Raw genomic sequence first — 20,819 nt, 5'->3', positions numbered from 1 at the left:
CCTTAGCTGGTTTAGGTGTTCCATATCAATTATGTATAGATTACATGAGTGGGTCCAATGTAAAACTGACATTAGGGCCCTGAGCTCAATACCACTGTTTTCAACCACAGTGGAGTTTCTAAAAAATGTTTACTGAATTTAATAAAGCATGCACATTCTACGTGTGTGTGTGTGTGTGTGTGTGTGTGTGTGTGTGTGTGTGTGTGTGTGTGTGTGTGTGTGTGTGTATATATATATATATTTAATCTCCCTGAAGTCCTGGAGTTATTAAAAACTTCTCCCGACAGAACTTACTTATGCAGGCAATAAGGTGTACTTGTGGCATCTATGAAATTGAAACAGGAGTGAATGCAGCAATGGAAATGTGGTCACCTTGTAGTTCTGTTTGATAATGTCCGGTTTTAAGTTTTTGTTTTTTTTTACTTTGCATTTTTATTAAACTTTCTACATTGCACAGTAAAACATAACATTCTGAGCAAAAAAATCAATTAACATACAAAAGAGCTAGAAATGACTGGGCCCCATAGCAAAACATTTTTATACCCCTCCCCCCCCACCCATGACCTTCCAACCCCACGGACCTCGAACCTCCCACCCAAACATTCCTAAGGACCCTCCACCCCAACATTCCCACACCCCTATAAGTACAGTATAAGTAGCCAGGTCTATAGGTGTCCCCAGTTTAAGTAGTAGTCAGGGGCGTAACTAGAAATTACTGGGCCCCCTTGTGGCAACAGCAATTTAACTAAATACTGTACAAACGTTTTAACTCATACATGAACATTATGTAAAATCCAAGTTGAAAATAAACTGTGAAGATAAACAATTTCATCCATCCTACTCCTGAAAAATAAATTCATTTTTTTACAACCTCCTAGTTTTATTTTCTGTTTTAAAAAGCTAAAAAAGTAGGTTTAATGCTATTGTCTCATATGATGATGATTCAGCTTTTCCTATAGTCTCGCAGTTAGCAATCATGTGACCCCCAACAAGACAAATTCAGCAATCATGAGGCCCTATCAAGACAAATTCAGCAAAAATGAGGCCCCCAACATGACAAATTCAGCAATCGTGAGGCCCCCAACATGACAAATTCAGCAATCGTGAGGCCCCCAACAAGACAAATTCAGCAATCGTGAGGCCCCCAACAAGACAAATTCAGCAATCGTGAGGCCCCCAACAAATCATGAGGCCCCCAACAAGACAAATTCAGCAATCATGAGGCCCCCAACAAGACAAATTCAGCAGTCATGAGACACATAAATAGACAGCATTTCACATAAATAGGCAGAATGCCCCCTTAATATGGTAGACACCTCTCACCTGGCTTCTGAATTCTCCTGTACTGGCTGCTGTGCCTGGCAATACTGTTTTTGGCTGGATTGGGGATGATGTGTGGGCTGAAAGGCCTGGCAGTGATGCTGTGGCCTGGCTGGCGGTGATGCTGTGGCCGATGCTGTGGCTGGGTTGGCGGTGATGCTGTGGCTGGGTTGGCTGGCGGTGATGCTGGGCTGTGCTTGGCTGGTTGAAGTAAATGCTGGCCTGACTGGTGGTGATGCTGTGGCCTTTTTGACAGTGATTCTGGGCTGGTTGGTTGGTGGTGATGCTGGGCTGGCTGGCCTGGATAGTTTAGGTAGTGACAGGTGCCCCCTAGTTAAGGTAGCGCCAGGAGTCCCCAAGTTTAGGTAGTGACAGGAGCCCCCCAGGTCAGGCAGTGACAGGAGCCCCCCAGTTCAGGCAGTGACAGGAGCCCCCCAGTTCAGGCAGTGACAGGAGCTCCCCAGTTCAGGCAGTGACAGGAGCCCCCCAGTGTAAGTAGTGACAGGTGACCCCCAGTGTAAGTAGTGACAGGTGACCCCCAGTTCAAGTAGTGACAGGGACCCCAAGTGTATGTAGTGGCAGGAGCCCCCAGTTTAGGTAGTGAGTGACAGGGACCCCCAGTTAGGTAGTGATGGACCCCCAGGTTAGGTAGTAAGTGACAGGGACCCCCAGGTTAGGTAGTGAGTGACAGGGACCCCCAGGTTAGGAAGTGAGTGACAGGTGCCCCCCAGGTTAGGAAGTGACAGGAGCCCCCCAGGTTAGGTAATGAGTGACAGGGACCCCAGTTAGGTAGTGAGTGACAGGGACCCCCAGGTTAGGTTGTGAGCGACAGGGACCCCCAGTTAGGTAGTAAGTGACAGGGACCCCCAGGTTAGGTTGTGAGCGACAGGGACCGCCCAGGTTAGGTTGTGAGCGACAGGGACCCCCCAGGCTAGGTTGTGAGCAACAGGGACCCCCAGGTTAGGCTGTGAGCGACAGGGACCCCCAGGTTAGGTTGTGAGCGACAGGCGCCCCCCCAGGTTAGGTTGTGAGTGACAGGGACCCTCCAGGTTAGGTTGTGAGTGACAGGGACCCTCCAGGTTAGGTTGTGAGTGACAGGGACCCCCAGGTTAGGTTGTGAGTGACGGGGACCCCCAGGTTAGGTTGTGAGTGACAGGGACCCCCAGGTTAGGTTGTGAGTGACAGGGACCTCCAGGTTAGGTTGTGACAGGTGCCCCCCAGGTTAGGTTGTGAGTGACAGGGACTCCCAGGTTAGGTAGTGAGTGACAGGCGGCACCCCCCAGGTTAGGCCGCCCCTCCCCCCGGGCCCGCTCAGGGCCGTTTATGGGGGCTGGAGGGGTTGCAGCATGAGGGGAGAGCTTGGTGGCACGTCGGTGGGGAGGGGGGAAGGGCCCCCCTCCCTAACCTCGGGCTCTCCCCTCTGCGCTCCCCTCCAGCATTTAACAAAGATTGTATGCAGGCGGTGGGGCAGCGGCGGCAGATACATACCTTCCGTGCGCTCCACCGATGCGTCTCTCTCTAGCTTCTAACGCGACTTCCGGTATAAACAGGAAGTCGCGTCAGAGGCTAGAGAGAAACTCATCGGTGGAGCGCACGGAAGGTATGTATCTGCCGCCGCTGCCCCGCTGCCTCCACCTGCATGCAATCTTTGTGCAATGCTGGAGGGGAGCACAGAGGGGAGAGCCCGAGGTGAGGGGTCCCCCCTCCCCACCGACGTGCCACCAAGCTCTCCCCTCATGCTGCGACCTGTCCAGCACCTAGCGGGGCATCCTGCTGCGGGCCCCCTGCGACGTAGGGGCCCCATAGCAACGCTATGGTTGCTATAGCGATTGCTACGCCCCTGCAAATGATATCCGTAACACACTACAACTAAATCAAAGAATTAGTGCCCTCATGCCAAGTACTGGTGTCCTTTTTAAGTGTTTTTTTTTTTTTTTTTTTAATGAAGTATAGAGTTTTAAATATGGGGACTATATTATAGTCTTTGAAATTCTTTGATATGCATTTATATTGCATTTTTAAACACATTTTCCTGTATCCCTTAAACACACATCAAAATTGAAACATAGTAAATGTAGTATGTAGAGAATAAATTATACAAGTAATCCTACTTTCCATATTTTTACATGCTTCTGATCCTAACTCCCCATTTACTTCTGCCTTCCCATCAGGACCATTGCAGTTATACATAACCGCATGTTCTTACTGCTTTGAAAATGTGCAAATAAGGAGGGTCTCTGGGTCAGCTAGCAAGTAGTTTGAGATTTGGTGTGTCAAATAGATTGTGTTGTAGGTCTTAAAATGTACCCAAGGTGATTTTAAATATAAAAAATGGACACAGAGGTATGTCCCCCCCCCCCCCTGAAGAACATGGCTCTATATGTCCTCCTTGCTGCTCTTAGTCCCCCCTGCACCCACCACTGATCTCCTGACAAGCATCTTGTAAACTAATGGAGAATGGAGCGTCCCTTGCATGAGGGGGAACACCTGCGTAATGCCCCTTCCCCACTTATCCTAGTTTTCTCACTGGCTCTTCTCTGCCTGTTCCCCGCCCCTTGCATTCCTATCACCACTCTGTGCTCTCGGAAGCGAGCAGAAAGCTGCAGCATCATGACCCCTGGGGTCACAGAACTGAAAGTATGAAGAACTAGACATAGGAGTGGTGGGGAGTAGTGTTAATGGGTGCTACCTGATTTGGCTAAATCCCTCAGCAAATCGGGTCAGGTAGAATGCTTTTTTTTTCTTTACACACACATTTGAGACCGGCTCAGGTTCCCTTTAAACAAACCTATTGCGAATTACCTGAAGCCAGTGTACAGCAATCCCAACACGCAATGCCCACTCTCTCACCAACAGCACCACCATCAATGGGCAGTTTTCTCTACTGTCTTCCATTTGTAACTCCCCTTGTATAGCATTCCCACTTGGTCACGGCCTGTGTAGGCTTTGCCGAAGTCTATATACAAGTATAAAGGTTTTTTATTTTTATTTTCATAAGCTGAAGGTGTTCTTCTAAGTTTCTGTACTAATCCAAGCCCATGCATTAACTGCCCATTTATTGTAGTGGTTAAAATGTTTTGGGATATTATGTTTTAATTGGTATGCTCTAGCAGCACAATATTTATAAATCTAACAGCACTGTGCATTCATATTTAATGTCCATTACTAGGAAACATATTGTTTGCATTTAGTTTCTAGTGGTGTGATTTCATAATCCTTTTCATAGGGATAAATAAGCTTACCATTGCATGCTGGTTAAACACTATTAACCTCCATGCTCTTTTCTAATAAATAGCAAAGCAAACTCCTCAGCTGTTTGACTCCACAGTGATCTAAGCTGAAATTTGTTGTTCAGGATTAAAAGGCATTCAGGTGGAAAGAAAGCTTTGTGGACAGTAGACAACATGTACTCTAGGTAGGCAGGGGACTCCCTAGGCACACAAATCATCAAAAGTAGAGCAAAGCCGCTCAGTCTCACAAAGTACAAGCTATGCAGCAGACAAAAGGCTGTGCTGTCATATCTAGGGGAATTTCTTGGCTGTTACTGTGTGTTTCACAGTCTGCAGTTGAACCGTCCATCTGAAAGGCATTGCCAATGTCTCAGAGATGTTTATCCTCTGCTTCCCTACCCTCTAAAGAGGTGAATAGAGCACGTAAGGGATGCTATTTTCCCCATCTTGGAGGTTTGTTTTCAGTGACGCACAGTCTCCGAGGGGCTTTACCCCTTCAGCATCCGAGCAATTTTCACCTTTCAGCGCTCCTTACATTCATTCGCCTATAACTTTGTCATTGCTTATCGCAATGAAATGAACTATAGATTGTTTTTTTTCGCCACCAATTAGGCTTTCTTTAGGTGGGACATTATGCCAAGAATTATTTTATTCTAAATGTGTTTTAATGGGAAAATAGGAAAACATTTGGAAAAAAAATCTTTATTTTTCAGTTTTTGGCCATTATAGTTTTTAAATAATGCATGCTGCTGTAATTAAAATTCATGTAACTTCTTTGCCCATTTGTCCCGGTTATTACACCATTTAAATTTTGTCCCTATCACAATGTTTGGTGCCAATATTTTATTTGCAAATGAAGGTGCATTTTTTTTCAGTTTTGCGTCCATCCATAATTACAAGGCCACAATTTATAAAGTAACAGTGTTCTACCCTCTTGATATAAATATTTAAAGATTTCACTCTCTAAGGTAACCATTTGTTTTTTTTTATTGTAATTTTTAATTTTTTTATTACAAAAAAAAATTTGGTAACAATTGGGGAGTGTGGGAGTTAATGAGTTAATTTTATATTGGAAAATAATGTAGTTTATTTGTATGTGAAAAATGTTTTTGGGTGTAGTATTTCTTTTTGGCCACAAGATGGCCACAGTAATTTTTTGTAAACACGTCCTGCAAGCGTAGGAAGTACACTTGCAGGAAGTTCAGGGAGGCTGGGAAACTTATTTTTTTATCACAATGATCGCGCTGCTTCTCATAGAGGCAGCCAATCATTGCTGGGGGGCAGAGATCAACGAACGGGAATGGTTTTTCCCGTTCACTGATCTCCGGACGAGCGGGCGGCGGCGGGCATGATCGCGGGAGCGCGCGCACGTGCGAGCGGGAGAATGGACAGCGGCGGTAGTTTTTTTGAGGGGTGCGTATATCTACGCTCCGGGCGGTGAACTGAAGTCCAAAGGAGCGTAGATATACTGTACCCGGGCGGCGAAGTGGTTAAATGTCATTTTAGTGGGGAGCAAAAGACTACACCTGCCAATCTTGTCTTACTATGCCACAGTTGGCATTAAGGTCTCAACCACTAGAGGTTCCTGAAGGCAAACACACTGTGAGCAAAGTAAACATTTAGATTGGATGATGTGCCCATACATGATACATTCTTGATTGTATGTACAATCTGTTAAAAATAACGTATTGATTTCACGCTGGAAATCTAGTATTTTCCCGCTTCCAGATTGAAAGAAAGTGGAGAGACCTCAGAACTAGCTATTTCTGAATTGAAGAAATCCATAATTTACAACCTACCTAGCCAAATTTGCATTGTTTTATCTTTATAAATTGCTTGCAGTATGTCTTTTCTGAGGACAGAGTTCTAGCATGGAACAGAATAATTAGGTAATAAGGGCAAAAAACTGTACCGATTAAATGGATTTATTTATTTTTATATATTTAACTATGTACAAAAAATATACATTAAAACTGCCAAACAAATATATCTAGCAGTTGAACACAGGCTTGGTTGGATAGAAATACAGAGCAGAGAAAATGAAGAATTATCTGAAAAGTTAAAAATACTGTTTGGCTGAGTCTAATAAGTGGTAAAGTTTTTGTGCTGAGTAATGCTAAGTACTGCATTTTGGCCAGTGTCCTGTTGGCCTGTTAGTAGACATGGCCGGATTTCAGCAAAGGCATTAAAGGCCATGGCCTAGGGCGCCTGGGAGCATGGGGCGCATGCAGTTAAACCTCCAAGCAAGTAAATAATCACTAACCCGATCCGTGGCCGCCCTGCATCCTCTGTCTGCGCACCACGGTGTGCGGCTGTTCAGAGGGTTGGGTGATGGAGGGAGGACAGGCAGATGGCTATTAGTAGCTCCAGTAAAATGGCTGCCAGGCACCAGACCTATTGTCTGGACTACAATAAGATGTGGGGCGCATGTTTGCACAAGGCACACTGGTGTGTTTACACTTCATACTCCCGACTCCACCCCCTCGCATACAGTACTGAATAGCGGCGGGAAGATCAAAGAACCTCTTCCTCCTCTCCTATTGGAAATGTTGCCCGTCGTAGCTCTCTCCCTGCTTATTGCTGCTAACTACGCAATAAAAAGAAGATTGATGAGGACGTGGTGATCAGTATCTCTAGGGAGCTATGGGGACTGAGCTGAAAGAGGTTTTACACAGAAGTTTTACACTGAGCTGAATGGAGGTTTCACGCCTCAGTCAGAGATGACAAGACCTAAACGAGTAAGAAAACAAACAGCTGCAATATATACTGTCCGTATACAAGCTGACTTGGAAGCTGCTGCAGCTGTGTGCTTTATCTCACAACCTGCCTGATTTATTGCCTCCATGTAAATGTCTCACTTCCTCCTTCACTCTTTTCACTTTCCTTCACAGTCTCCCTCTTTTCCTATCCTATCTCGTACTTTATCTGTCTCTTCCCTTTCCTCTCAATCTATATCCTTTTCTTCTCTATTGCTCCACTCTCTCTCTCCTTTTCTCTCAATTTTGTGTTTTAGGGAGAAAGTACAATATGTAGCAAAGGATGAGAAACTTCCCTGATATCTCCTCTCTCTCTTTTGTCCCCCAACCCCTCCTCACTCTATCTCCTCTCATATGCTTTGTATCATCATTCGTTCCCCCTCTTGCTACTCTAATTTTCTTTCACTTTTCACCATAATTGCCCCCTCTCTTGCTCTTTTTCTAATCCTCCCTTCTCTTATTCACTCTCCCCTTCCCTCCCCTATATTGTCCTTCACCTCCATTTCTCCACTCTTTTGCTCCCCCCCATCTCTCCTCACAGTTTCCCCTCTCTCCCTCTCTAAAAGCGGTTAAAGCAAACCTCTGAGGTTTGCGATGGACACATTTAGATACCTCTGGAGGGGGAAGCCTCTGGATCCCAAAGAAGCTTCCCCTGTCCTTCGCCGCAAGCACAATCCATCGTTGTGACCCCCAAAGTGCAGCTGCACTGCATTTGCATAGCAGCACACACCTGCTCAGGCTCAGGTGGAAAAAAATGAGCTAAGTCTGTTTCGTTCTACAGTGCAGGCTCAGATGGCTCGCACATGCACACTAGCACAGACACATGTAATCTAGTGTTGACATCTAACACAGTACATATTCATGTCACTGGCTGTCCTCAGAGGAGCTCACAATCTAATCCCTACCATAGTCATAGTCTAATGTCCTACCATATTATTATTATGTATTTATATAGCACTGACATCTTCTGCAGCACATTACAGAGTACATAGTCATGTCACTGACTGTCCTCAGAGGAGCTCACAGTCTAATCCTACCATAGTCATAGTCGAATCTCCTACCATATTATGCATTTATATAGCACTGACATCTTCTGCAGAACATTACAGAGTACATAGTCATGTCACTGACTGTCCCCAGAGGAGCTCACACTCTAATCCCTACCATAGTCAATCTAATGTCCTACCATATTATTATGTATTTATATATCACTGACATCTTCTGCAGCACATTACAGAGTACATAGTCATGTCACTGACTGTCCTCAGAGGAGCTCACAGTCTAATCCTACCATAGTCATAGTCGAATCTCCTACCATATTATTATTATGCATTTATATAGCACTGACATCTTCTGCAGAACATTACAGAGTACATAGTCATATCACTGACTGTCCCCAGAGGAGCTCACAATCTAATCCCTACCATAGTCAATCTAATGTCCTACCATATTATTATGTATTTATATATCACTGACATCTTCTGCAGCACATTACAGAGTACATAGTCATGTCACTGACTGTCCTCAGAGGAGATCACAATCTAATCCCTGCTTTAGTCATAGTCTTATGTCCGACCATATTATTATTATATAGTTATATAGCACTGACATCTTCTGCAGCACTTTACAGAGTACATAGTCATGTTACTGACTGTCCTCAGAGGAGCTCACAATCTTATCCTACCATAGTCTAATGTCCTACCATATTATTATTATGTATTTATATAGCACTGACATCTTCTGTAGCACTTTGCAGAGTGCATAGTCATATCACTGACTGTCCTCAGAGGAGCTCACAATCTAATCCCACCATAGTCTAATGTCCTACCATATTATTATGTATTTATATAGCACTGACCTCCTCTGCAGCACTTTGCAGAGTACATAGTCATGTCACTGGCTGTCCTCAAACGAGCTTACAATTCACAAGTCACAGTGTAATGACTGGTACACAGCATGCAATTAACCTGATGGATGAGTCGAATCAATAATTTCCAAGTCCAATCTGCTCCCAATCGATAACTGGATGGATTTTGTGCAGTAATACTCTGAAAATTGATCTCATTATCAATCCTGAGCAGATTAGATGTGTCAGACAATATCTACTCGACCCATTGATCTAATGGGAAGTGGTGGTTTAATATTTTGTGTGTGTGTAAATTTTTTGTTTGGGGGGGGGGGGGGGGGGGTTGTTGACAGTTGGCCTAGGGCGGTAAAAAAGTATAAATCCGGCCCTGTTAGTAGATGGAATTCAACAAAGATGATAGACAAAGGACCCAGAAAGGAGTCCAGCCTTGCTGCAGTTGGGGCTGGGGCATTCTCCCATCCAGGGAGACAAAGCTGGCAGAATACCTGGTATGCCAATTCCTCAATGCTCATAAGTTATATCATTAAACTAATTGCATATTTGTTTTTTAGTAAGGCATTAAGAATTCACACGTATGAAACATGATTATAAAATTGTCAAGTATTACTGAGAATATTCTTCCTCAGGGTCTGGATTTCCTATCTGCCTTGGAGCTTCTGAAAAGATGGTTCGGCTAGTATGTACCTAGTGTGTAGAAAAGCATGAAATATGCAAATTATGGATTTCTGGTGTTGCTCTTGGTTTCCCTGTTCCTTGTAAAAGCAGCTGTGTAGAGAAGCACAGCATCAGAGTGTCTCCTTTTAACTGACAGGGGTGTGAATTTTTGTTCTCCAATAGGGCAGTTGCAGACACCAAGTTTGGATGAGAGCTACTTTTACAATTTCTGCCAAAGCTGAAGGATGCTTTCTGTCATCAGGGGTGCAGATAAGAGCTGTGGGCTAAACGCTAATTAACTTTGTGTTCGGCCTGTGCAGTTTAATCCTTTGCTGCTGTGGCTCTGTTTTGAGACTTTAAATTAGATGATGTATTCAATATGAAAAATAGCGAAGGCGTCAGACTCCACACCTTGAAGGTGGTTTGAAACAAAAAATACAAAAAAAAATCATATTTTCATTAACTTTTAGCTATGTATTGTCATTAATCTTACTCTGAAATGGAAACTGAAACTGATATGGTGGGTGCAACTTTCAGGACCCAGCTATGAAGTAAGCTTTCAGGGTGCTCCAAAGGGTGTTTTGTGAACATTTCCAATATTCCAATTTCTGCATACCTCCCAATATTTGGAGACAGGAAAGAGTGACAAGACTCATCCCTGCCATACCTTTAGCCACGCCCTAATTTTACATGTGACAAACACGCTATAAAGTTCTTTGCCATCTAGCAGTCACTCCTTCCACCCCTGTTTGTCTCTCTGGTGTCAAGTGGCCACCTCCCTACCCTGTACAGTTCCCTGGTGTCTAGTGGTTCCCCCCCACCCCATATAGCTTTCCTTGTGCCTAGTGTTTCCCCCTCCCTTTTATGGCTTTCCTGGTGGTATAGGGCTTACCCCAATATACCGTCCCTGGTGTCTATTAGTTCCCACACCTCAATAGTAGAGATGGCGCGAATAATTCATAGCGAACAACGCTTGTTCATGTTTTAATCTGTTAGCAAACATATGGCGTGTTCGATTTGCCCCCATACATTACAATGGACCCAAAAATTTACTAACATTTACAGAGAGGACTAACATTTATGTCCTGGAGGTGTCAACTAGCAAAAACAATGATTTGCTCACCTGACGTTCGCACTAAAGCTCTTTATGGTTGTTTGTGGTGCGTTAACCACTTGCCGACCGCCCACTGCACAGGGGCGGCCGGAAAGTGGATCCCGCAAGGACCGCCGCATGCACAGAGGCGGCGGTCCTTGTACGGGCATGGGCGGAGCGATCGCGTCATCCGTGACGCGATCCTCCGGCGGGGATCGATGGCCGGGGATTTAGCCTCCAGCTCGCCGGCCACTTAGCAGCGCCGGCGGGCGGAGGAATACAGAAATCCGCCGATCATTATGTATAATAGGCTTTGTAATGTATACAAAGCCTATTATACAGGCTGCCTCCTGCCCTGGTGGTCCCAGTGTCTGAGGGACCACCAGGGCAGGCTGCAGCCACCCTGTCTGCACCCAAGCACACTGATCCCCCCCCCCTGCCCCCTGATCGCCCACAGCACCCCTCAGACCCCCCCCCCCCTGCCCACCCCCCAGACCTCTGTTTGCACCCAATCACCCCCCTAATCACCCATCAATCACTCCCTGTCACTATCTGTCAACACTATTTTTTTTTTATTCCCTAAACTGCCCCCTGCTCCCTCCTGATCACCCCCCACCCCTCAGATTCTCCCCAGACCCCCCCCCCCCCCCCCGTGTACTGTATGCCTCTATCCCCCCTGTAATAACCCACTGATCACCTGTCAATCACCCATCAATCACCCCCTGTCACTGCCACCCATCAATCAGCCCCTAACCTGCCCCTTGCGGGCAATCTGATCACCCACCCACACCAATAGATCGCCCGCAGATCCGACCTCAGATCAACTCCCAAGTGCATTGTTTACATCTGTTCTTTACCCTAAACACCCACTAATTACCCATCTATCACCACCTATCACTGTTACCAATCAGATCAGACTCTAATCTGCCCCTTGTGGGCACCCAATCGCCCACCTACACGCTCAGATTGCCCTCAGACCCCCCCTTATCAATTCGCCAGTGCATTATTTACATCTGTTCTTCCCTGTAATAACCCATTGATCACCTGTCAATCACCCATCAATCACCCCCTGTCACTGCCACCCATCAATCACCCCCTGTCACTGCCACCCATTAATCAGCCCCTAACCTGCCCCTTGCGGGCAATCTGATCACCCACCCACACCAATAGATCGCCCGCAGATCCGACGTCAGATCACCTCCCAAGTGCATTGTTTACATCTGTTCTCTACCCTAAACACCGCTAATTACCCATCAATTACCCCCCGTCACTGCTACCCATCAGATTAGACCCCTATCTGCCCCTAGGGCACTCAATCACCCGCCCACACCCTCAGAACGCCCTCAGACCCCAGCCCTGATCACCTCGCCAGTGCATTGCTTGCATCTATTCCCCCCCTCTAATCACACCTTGAGACACCCATCAATCACCTCCTGTCACCCCCTAGCACACCTACCCATCAGATCAGGCCCTAATTTGCCCCGTGTGGGCTCCTGATCACTCGGCCAAACCCTCAGATCCCCCTCAGACCCCCTTCTGATCACCTCCCCAGTGCATTGATTGCATCTATTTTCCCCTCTAACCACCCCCTGAGACACCCATCAATCACCTCCTGTCACCTCCCTAGCACTCCTATCCATCAGATCAGGCCCAATACAACCTGTCATCTAAAAGGCCACCCTGCTTACGACCGGTTCCACAAAATTCGCCCCTCATAGACCACCTGTCATCAAAATTTGCAGATGCTTATACCCCTGAACAGTCATTTTGAGACATTTGGTTTCCAGACTACTCATGTTTTTGGGCCCGTAAGATGCCAGGGCGGTATAGGAACCCCACAAGTGACCCCATTTTAGAAAAAAGACACCGCAAGGTATTCTGTTAGGTGTATGATGAGTTCATAGAAGATTTTATTTTTTGTCAAAAGTTAGCGGAAATTGATTTTTATTGTTTTTTTTCACAACGTGTCATTTTTCACTAACTTGTGACAAAAAAATAAAATCTTCTATGAACTCGCCATACACCTAACGGAATACCTTGGGGTGTCTTCTTTCTAAAATGGGGTCACTTGTGGGGTTCCTATACTGCCCTGGCATTTTAGGGGCCCTAAACCGTGAGGAGTAGTCTACAAAACAAATGCCTCAAAATGACCTGTGAATAGGACGTTGGGCCCCTTATCGCACCTAGGCTGCAAAAAAGTGTCACACGTGGTATCGCCGTACTCAGGAGAAGTAGTATAATGTGTTTTGGGGTGTATTTTTACACATACCCATGCTGAGTGGGAGAAATCTCTCTGTAAATGGACAATTGTGTGTAAAAAAAAATCAAACAATTGTCATTTACAGAGATATTTCTCCCATCCAGCATGGGTATGTGTAAAAATACACCCCAAAACACATTATACTACTTCTCCTGAGTATGGCAGGTACCACATGTATGGCACTTTTTTACACCCTAAGTGCGCTAAGGGGCCCAAAGTCCAATGAGTACCTTTAGGATTTCACAGGTCATTGTGCGACATTTGGTTTCAAGACTACTCCTCACGGTTTAGGGCCCCTAAAATGCAAGGGCAGTATAGGAACCCCACAAATGACCCCATTCTAGAAAGAAGACACCCAAAGGTATTCCGTTAGGAGTATGGTGAGTTCATAGAAGATTTTATTTTTTGTCACAAGTTAGCGGAAAATGACACTTTGTGGGGAAAAAAACAATTAAAATCAATTTCCGCTAACTTGTTACAAAAAATAAAATCTTCTATGAACTCACCATACTCCTAACAAAATACCTTGGGGTGTCTTCTTTCTAAAATGGGGTCATTAGTGGGGTTCCTATACTGCCCTGGCATTTTCGGGGCCCTAAACTGTGAGGAGTAGTCTTGAAACAAAAATGACCTGTGAAATCCTAAAGGTACTCATTGGACTTTGGGCCCCTTAGTGCAGTTAGGGTGCAAAAAAGTGCCACACGTGGTATCGCCGTACTCAGGAGTAGTAGTATAATGTGTTTTGGGGTGTATTTTTACACATACCCGTGCTGAGTGGGAGAAATATCTCTGTAAATGGACAATTGTGTGTAAAAAAAAAAAAAAATCAAACAATTGTCATTTACAGAGATATTTCTCCCACCCAGCATGGGTATGTCTAAAAATGCACCCCAAAACACATTATACTACTTCTCCTGAGTACGGCAATACTACATGTGTGGCACTTTTTTGCAGCCTAACTGCGCTAAGGGGCCCAAAGTCCAATGAGAACCTTTAGGCTTTACAGGGGTGCTTATAATTAGGCACCCCCAAAATGCCAGGACAGTAAACACACCCCATAAATTACCCCATTTTGGAAAGTAGACACTTCAAGGTATTCAGAGAGGAGCATAGTGAGTCCGTGTCAGATTTCATTTTTTTTTGTCGCAAGTTAGCAGAAATGGAAACTTTTTTTTTTCTTTTTTGTCACAAAGTGTCATTGTCCACTAACTTGTGACAAAAAATAAAATCTTCTATGGACTCATTATGCCTCTCAGTGAATACTTTCGGATGTCTTCTTTCCAAAATGGGGTCATTTGGGGGATATTTATACTATCCTGGAATTCTAGCCCCTCATGAAACATGACAGGTGGTCAGAAAAGTCATAGATGCTTCAAAATGGGAAAATTCACTTTTTGCACCTTAGTTTGTAAACGCTATAACTTTTACCCAAACCAATCAATATAGGCTGAATGGGTTTTTTTTTTATTAAAAACCTGTTTGTCCACATTTTTCGTGCTGCATGTTTGCAGAAATTTTACTTTATTTGAAAAATGTCAGCACAGAAAGTTAAAAAAATCATTTTTTTGACAAAATTCATGTCTCTTTTGATGAATATATTAAAAAGTAAAAATCGCAGCAGCAATTAAATAGCACCAAAAGAAAGCTTTATTAGTGACAAGAAAAGGAGCCAAAATTAATTTAGGTGGTAGGTTGTATGAGCGAGCAATAAACCATAAAAGCTGCAGTGGTCTAAATGGAAAAAAAGGGTCTGGTCCTTAAGGGGGGTAAAGCCTACGGTCCTCAAGTGGTTAAACACAGCGTTTCGTCTGTCAGTGTGAACCGGGCCTAACCCTTAAGGTGCGTACACACATGCGACTATAGTCGTTTGTAACGATCGTTCCCCGATCTTTACCAACGACTATCGCTACAAAAAACGAACCACCGACTATTAAGGCAAACGACGAATAAGCCAAATCGTTACAAAAGAAAGTTCTGTCTCGGCGGATTTGAACCAACGACGATCGTTTGCAAAAGTAGTACATCGTTGGAAACGGTCGTTCGTACTAGGCTTGACATGCGCAATTCACTATTTCTCTGTGAAACTTCTCATTTTTATGCGCAGGCGCAATAGTTGCTTTACGTGATGTAACGTTCGTTCTAACGATCAGATCGTTACACACCTTTTAAAACTAACTTTACTTAGGTCGTTCTTTCATCAATTAAAAGTTCGTTCGTCGTTGTCAACGAACGATCGTTGTCGCATGTGTGTACGTAGCATAACACTACCTTATTGCAGTGTACACACGCTGGACGTTTTAAAGCACTTAATTCCACAAATTTAGAAAAGTACTGTAATTTCTGCCCTTTAAAGATTAAAATATGACTCTGCGTCAACTACGTAATTTTTGGTGGGACCTTTGCCGTGGATCCCCCTCAAGCAAGTCACGGTCCAGGTGTTAGGCCCCTTGAAACAACTTTTCCATAACTTTCGTGGCCAGAAATGGTCCCAATTGGTTTTAAAATTTGTCATTGAAGTCTATGGTGAATCTCACAGTTTGCCTGCTTGAGAACATTTGCGGATAAATTTGATGTTCACTACATCACTACTCAATACATCTTCCCTGGTGTCTAGTGGTTTGCCACCTCTGTAATAAAGCTTCTCTGATGGGCAGTGGCAGGAGTACATACGTCACTGGGAGTGAGAGAGGCACTGCTACTGCTGCTGCACCCATACCCTGCTGTATTTGCTGGGGGAGCACAGGAGGGGACAGAGCGAGTCAGGCAAAAAATAGCACTGGAAATTTGGGCTCAGATGGCACTGCTGTAAGCTGAAATCTGAATTATGGCTATATTAGCACTGTCAGTCAAAAGACAGCCCCCCAATTATGATAAAAACAGTGTAATTTGGCCATCAGCAATAGCTGAATGGTAAATAAAGCCGGAGGGACATTTGCAGGAGCAGGGTGAGCTGTTTTTCAGCTTTACGAAATTTCCTGACACCTTAAATACATGTTTGCACACAAGGGGGTGGGGGGCTGAATGGAGAAGTGCTGTGGGACTTTGGGTCATACCTACCAACCCTACCCTGGACAAATTGGGATGTTTGGAGGATGAAATCCACAAAGTTGGAAACAAATTATTAAACTGGAGATGAGCCATTCATTGTAGTCTTTGACAAAACTTTCATTTATGAACCACTGTATTATCAACCATGTGTCATTCTGTGATTTATTTCCCACCTTCACCGTGCTTGTATTTCAGCAGTGTGTATAAGTTGTGGCTGCTTGCTGTGTTTGCATGCTGCTATCCTGGGGTCTGAATATGTCTGGTATGAGCAGCTCTGACCTCAGTACAAGAAACAATTCACTGCTACTGTTGTACTCTGTGGAGGACAGGCAGTATTCATGCAATAATCTATGGGTGTTCTGGAATGTAACTTGCTTATTACCAGTGTAGTCTTATCTCGATCACTACAGAGCTGAGCTGTAACGTTGGGGAGTCATGAAGACAGATTTGAGAAACACTGCCATAGCCTATTATTAGAAGAAATACAGAGGGGAAGAGAAGCCAAGGACCTGGGATTATGTAAGCAGTGGGCGGGACACGGGACAATACCCTGATATTTGGGACAGTCCCGCAGAATCCAGGACAGTTGGAAGATATGATTTCTGTACAAGAAAAACATAACATTCTTCTCTCATTGCTATTGTGACATGGTTTAAATGCTAATATCCTATATACTAACTAGAGCAGAATACTGATTTCTTATCAATATTTTTATACTCCTTTTGATCTCAGAGAACAAAAATGTCTCCATGTAATACTGATGTAACGGGCTTTTTATCCCCTTATGTGTCAGAGTGGCAATGTTTGTCAGGTCTGTATACTGAAGATAAAGATTTAAGAATTATCTAAATGTTTCTTGCATCTGCAGACCACATGAGGGATTCGGTGTAGGGGAGAGGATCGTTCTCATCACCTTCATCTCAGCAGTTATTCTGATGACCATTCTGGGCAACCTTCTGGTTATGGTGGCAGTATGCCGAGACAGACAGCTAAGGTAAGTTATAAAACACCATAACCTTTATTACATTCTTAAAAGTAATTTTTTTAGTTCAGGGGTTAAGCTAAGTCTATTAAAAGCGATTGTTTGAACTGCAGGATGAATGATTTGTTTGTTTTTAGAAATGGTTATGGTAAGCCAGAAGTGAAAAGTACCTCATAGAGTGGGAGGTATCAGTACAGTACATCACAAAATGTATGCAACAAAAGTCTAATCATAAGCTGTATGATAAAGACATGAATTATACAGCTAAATTCTTATGAAGAGCTTTCTTTCTCCTTGATCTTTGACTTGTCTTCAGAATCACAATGAATGTTTGGATGATTCCATTTCCATAGAGGAAAATCAGTATACATACAAGACAATGAATTTATCCAGATAGATAACGGATTTTTCAGTTTTCTCATAAAATACAATGAAGACATTTTCACAGTCTATTTACGATTATTCAGATTAAAACTGTAGAAAACAAAAGTTTGCTTTCTTAAAACAGAAGGTATTTGCAAATATCTTGAATAATCGCAAATACCTTTCGTTTTTAAAGGGACTCCGAGCAGTGCAAAAACTATGGAAAGATGCATATCATTTTAAAGCTCTCTTTTTCCTCTTTCCAATGATATATAAACCGTTACCCTACGCCTTTTAGTTTTCGCTATTTTCGCAATTGATATTGCCACGGCTGCGATTTCGATCGCGAAAATAGAGAAAACTAAAAGGCGTAGGGCGGTAATTTAGGGGTCGTCAGAAAGAGGAGAAAGAGAGCTTTAAAATATCCATCTTTCCATAGTTGCATTGTATTACACAGGGCGACTTTTTCCTAAAGTCAGCAACTCCATTCTGCTGAATGGTGCTGCTGACTTTAGGAAAAAGTCGCCCTGTGTAATACAATGTAACTATGGAAAGATGGATATCATTTTAAAGCTCTCTTTCTGACGACACATAAATCGAGAGCTTTAAAATGATATGCATCTTTCCATAGTTTCTGCACTGCTCGGAGTCCCTTTAAGAAGGCAAACTGACATGTGGCATAATGAGATAGACATGGGTATGTACAGTGCCTAGCACACAAATAACTATGCTGTGTTCCTTTTTTCTTTCTCTGCCTGAAAGAGGTAAATATCAGGTATGTAAGTGGCTGACTCAGTCCTGACTCAGACAGGAAGTGACTACAGTGTGACCCTCATTGATAAGAATTTCCCCCTTTTTTATCTTTTTCTTGCTCTCAGAAGCCATTTTCTTCTAGGAAAGTGTTTTATAGTTGGAATTTCTTATCAGTGAAGGTCACACTGTAGTCACTTCCTGTCTGAGTCAGGACTGAGTCAGCCACTTACATACCTGATATTTACCTCTTTCAGGCAGAGAAAGAAAAAAAGGAACACCGCATAGTTATTTGTGTGCTAGGCACTGTACATACCCATGTCTATCTCATTATGCCACATGTCAGTTGTGGTATCCTTTAAGAAGGCAAACTTTAGTTTTCCATAGCATTTTAGTAAGAGGGCTTTTTGGTCCTTTGTTACCTCTTACATACTCCTAGGTGACCATAACTTGCTGGGTAGTCAGTAACTCTAGGTGCTTCAAGTCCTACCCCATAGAGCCACATTAATCCATGCCATGCACTGATGAGGATTGGATTATTGTGGCTCTGTACAGTTATCAAACTGACACATCATTGCATTCCAGCAGTTATGGAGGTGTGTGAGGCACAATGCCAGTGGCCTAACAGAAGAAACTAGGGTTTGACAGGTCCTGCCTAGCATCCCAAAAATGGTCTCCATCATAAGTCTTTCTCATCTACCACCACCTCTTCCAACTCCTGATGCTGGATGTGAGGTATGGAGGGGAATTTCATCTTCGTCCTCTTCCTCCTCCCCTCTCCCCTTTTAGATCGCCACTTTCCATCAAGCCACACAGGGTACCATCGAGCAAGTAGATGATCAGTATCCTGTTGTTACAGCCTGACCGCTCCCTACTCAAAGGGGGCCAGTACCTTGCACATTTTGTCTATCTTCCATCACTGGAAAAATATGACATCTGTGATGCTGAGCCCTGCCTCCTGCATGCATCACGCTGAGCAAATAATATCGGATGGCTAGCTTTTTCTGACAGAGATGGGCAAGCATGTGCAGGTGGAGTTCCACCTAGTTGCAGTGTCACAAAGAAGTCTCTGTGACAACAACTTCTGTTTGCTCTGAATTTTGCTAAGCACCGTGGCAGCAGTAGAGGATCAGCATGCAGTGCGACATGTTAACAGTGACAGTGAAGCATAATTTTAATTAACTGTATGCTTCACTGTATGTGACACAGCATGTGGATGACCTGCATCGTCACTTTCCCAATCTATTGTGTGGCATTGCTGCTTTTACTGGAAATACTGGAAACGCCCATTGTAAAACTCAGTAAGGCAGTATTTACTGTGCATACTAGGAACAGATATGCCAGTATCTTAATTTTAAATTACCATAAAATTATGAATGCCAGTTTGTGTGACGTTACTGACCGCTGCCTATTTTAAGATCATTAAAAAAATATTATAATATATAAAAAAAAATTGTAAGTAGCAGTGTAAACATTTTCCTACTTTTCATGTTAAATATCGGAGGCAAAAACTTTAATTTAACGTGTAGGGTTTAGCTATATTGGGACAAATCAATTGCAGAAGGGGTGCCTGCTTCAGTGCACAAACAGTGTTGCATATCAGACTACAGAGAATTTTTCTCTGAAAGCAAAACCAGTATGAAAAGCCAGACAATTTCAAATGTTTATAACAAGTTACATTTCCTCTGCTCTCTTAACACACGTCAGTCAGAGACACAGCAGCTGCTGAGAGCTTTCTCTCTCACACATAAAGTTATGCTAGGAATACACAATGAGATTTTTCATCAGATTTACTGTCCAATCGATTTTCTGATCTGATCTGAAAAATAAGAAGATGATAAGACCTGTTGGAAATTATCTATCGAACCATCTATCTGCCAAAAAATCTCATGGTGTATTCCCAGCATTACACGCCCGTGAAACGCGTTGCATTGTTTTTTGGAGTTCCAAATAAATTGTTGACTGTCTGAATCGCAGTCCTTGCCTGTGTCTGTTTGGAGGGGGTAAGACCACCGCTGCCTCCTCTGTTTAACCAGTTGGTTTTTTAAGTTCATTTAATTACCTTTTATTCTTTTGGCGCCTCTGTATCTTGTACACAGCATTACACACAGGGTTAACAAATGAAGTGTGAGGGGAATTTCCCCTACCCTCATGGTTCATTCTACTGCCAGTGTGAAGGCAGCTGTTGTAGAAATGGTTTAGTCTTATGCATAATTGCAAAGAATGTGCTTAGAAAGGCTAAAAAGTTCAGTAATAAACTAATATACTGGTGGTAAGGGTATATGCAGCAATATTTCTTTAACAGACTCTAGTTTTCTTCTTTGGTTATGTAGACAGATATGACAGAGGTGGCTACAGAGCAATTCATGCAATGAACAGTTTCTTATTACGACTATTTAGACCACCACTTACGCTTGTGTAAGATTTTCACAGTGTGCCATTTGAGAAGCTGAAGATCTGTGTTTTCCTTCTGTTTCCTGAACCACAAAGCACCTT

At 43.6% G+C, this 20,819-nt stretch overlaps 1 protein-coding gene across 7 annotated transcripts in view; it reads left to right on the top strand.

Moving 5' to 3' along the window:
• The window catches only part of HTR4 (5-hydroxytryptamine receptor 4), a 724,446-nt gene that overhangs the window by 430,924 nt on the left and 272,703 nt on the right, over window positions 1–20,819 (top strand). For all 7 annotated transcript variants that reach the window (XM_068277120.1, XM_068277118.1, XM_068277121.1 and 4 more), the window contains one exon: window positions 17,097–17,222. In XM_068277120.1, the coding sequence (XP_068133221.1) occupies window positions 17,097–17,222 (126 nt within the window). The remainder of the gene's footprint in view (window positions 1–17,096; window positions 17,223–20,819) is intronic.

The sequence above is a fragment of the Hyperolius riggenbachi genome, chromosome 3, assembly GCF_040937935.1.
Source record: "Hyperolius riggenbachi isolate aHypRig1 chromosome 3, aHypRig1.pri, whole genome shotgun sequence".
Classification (NCBI taxonomy): domain Eukaryota; kingdom Metazoa; phylum Chordata; class Amphibia; order Anura; family Hyperoliidae; genus Hyperolius; species Hyperolius riggenbachi.
Note: the sequence above shows the minus strand (reverse complement) of the source record. Positions and strands in the feature narration are given on the sequence as shown.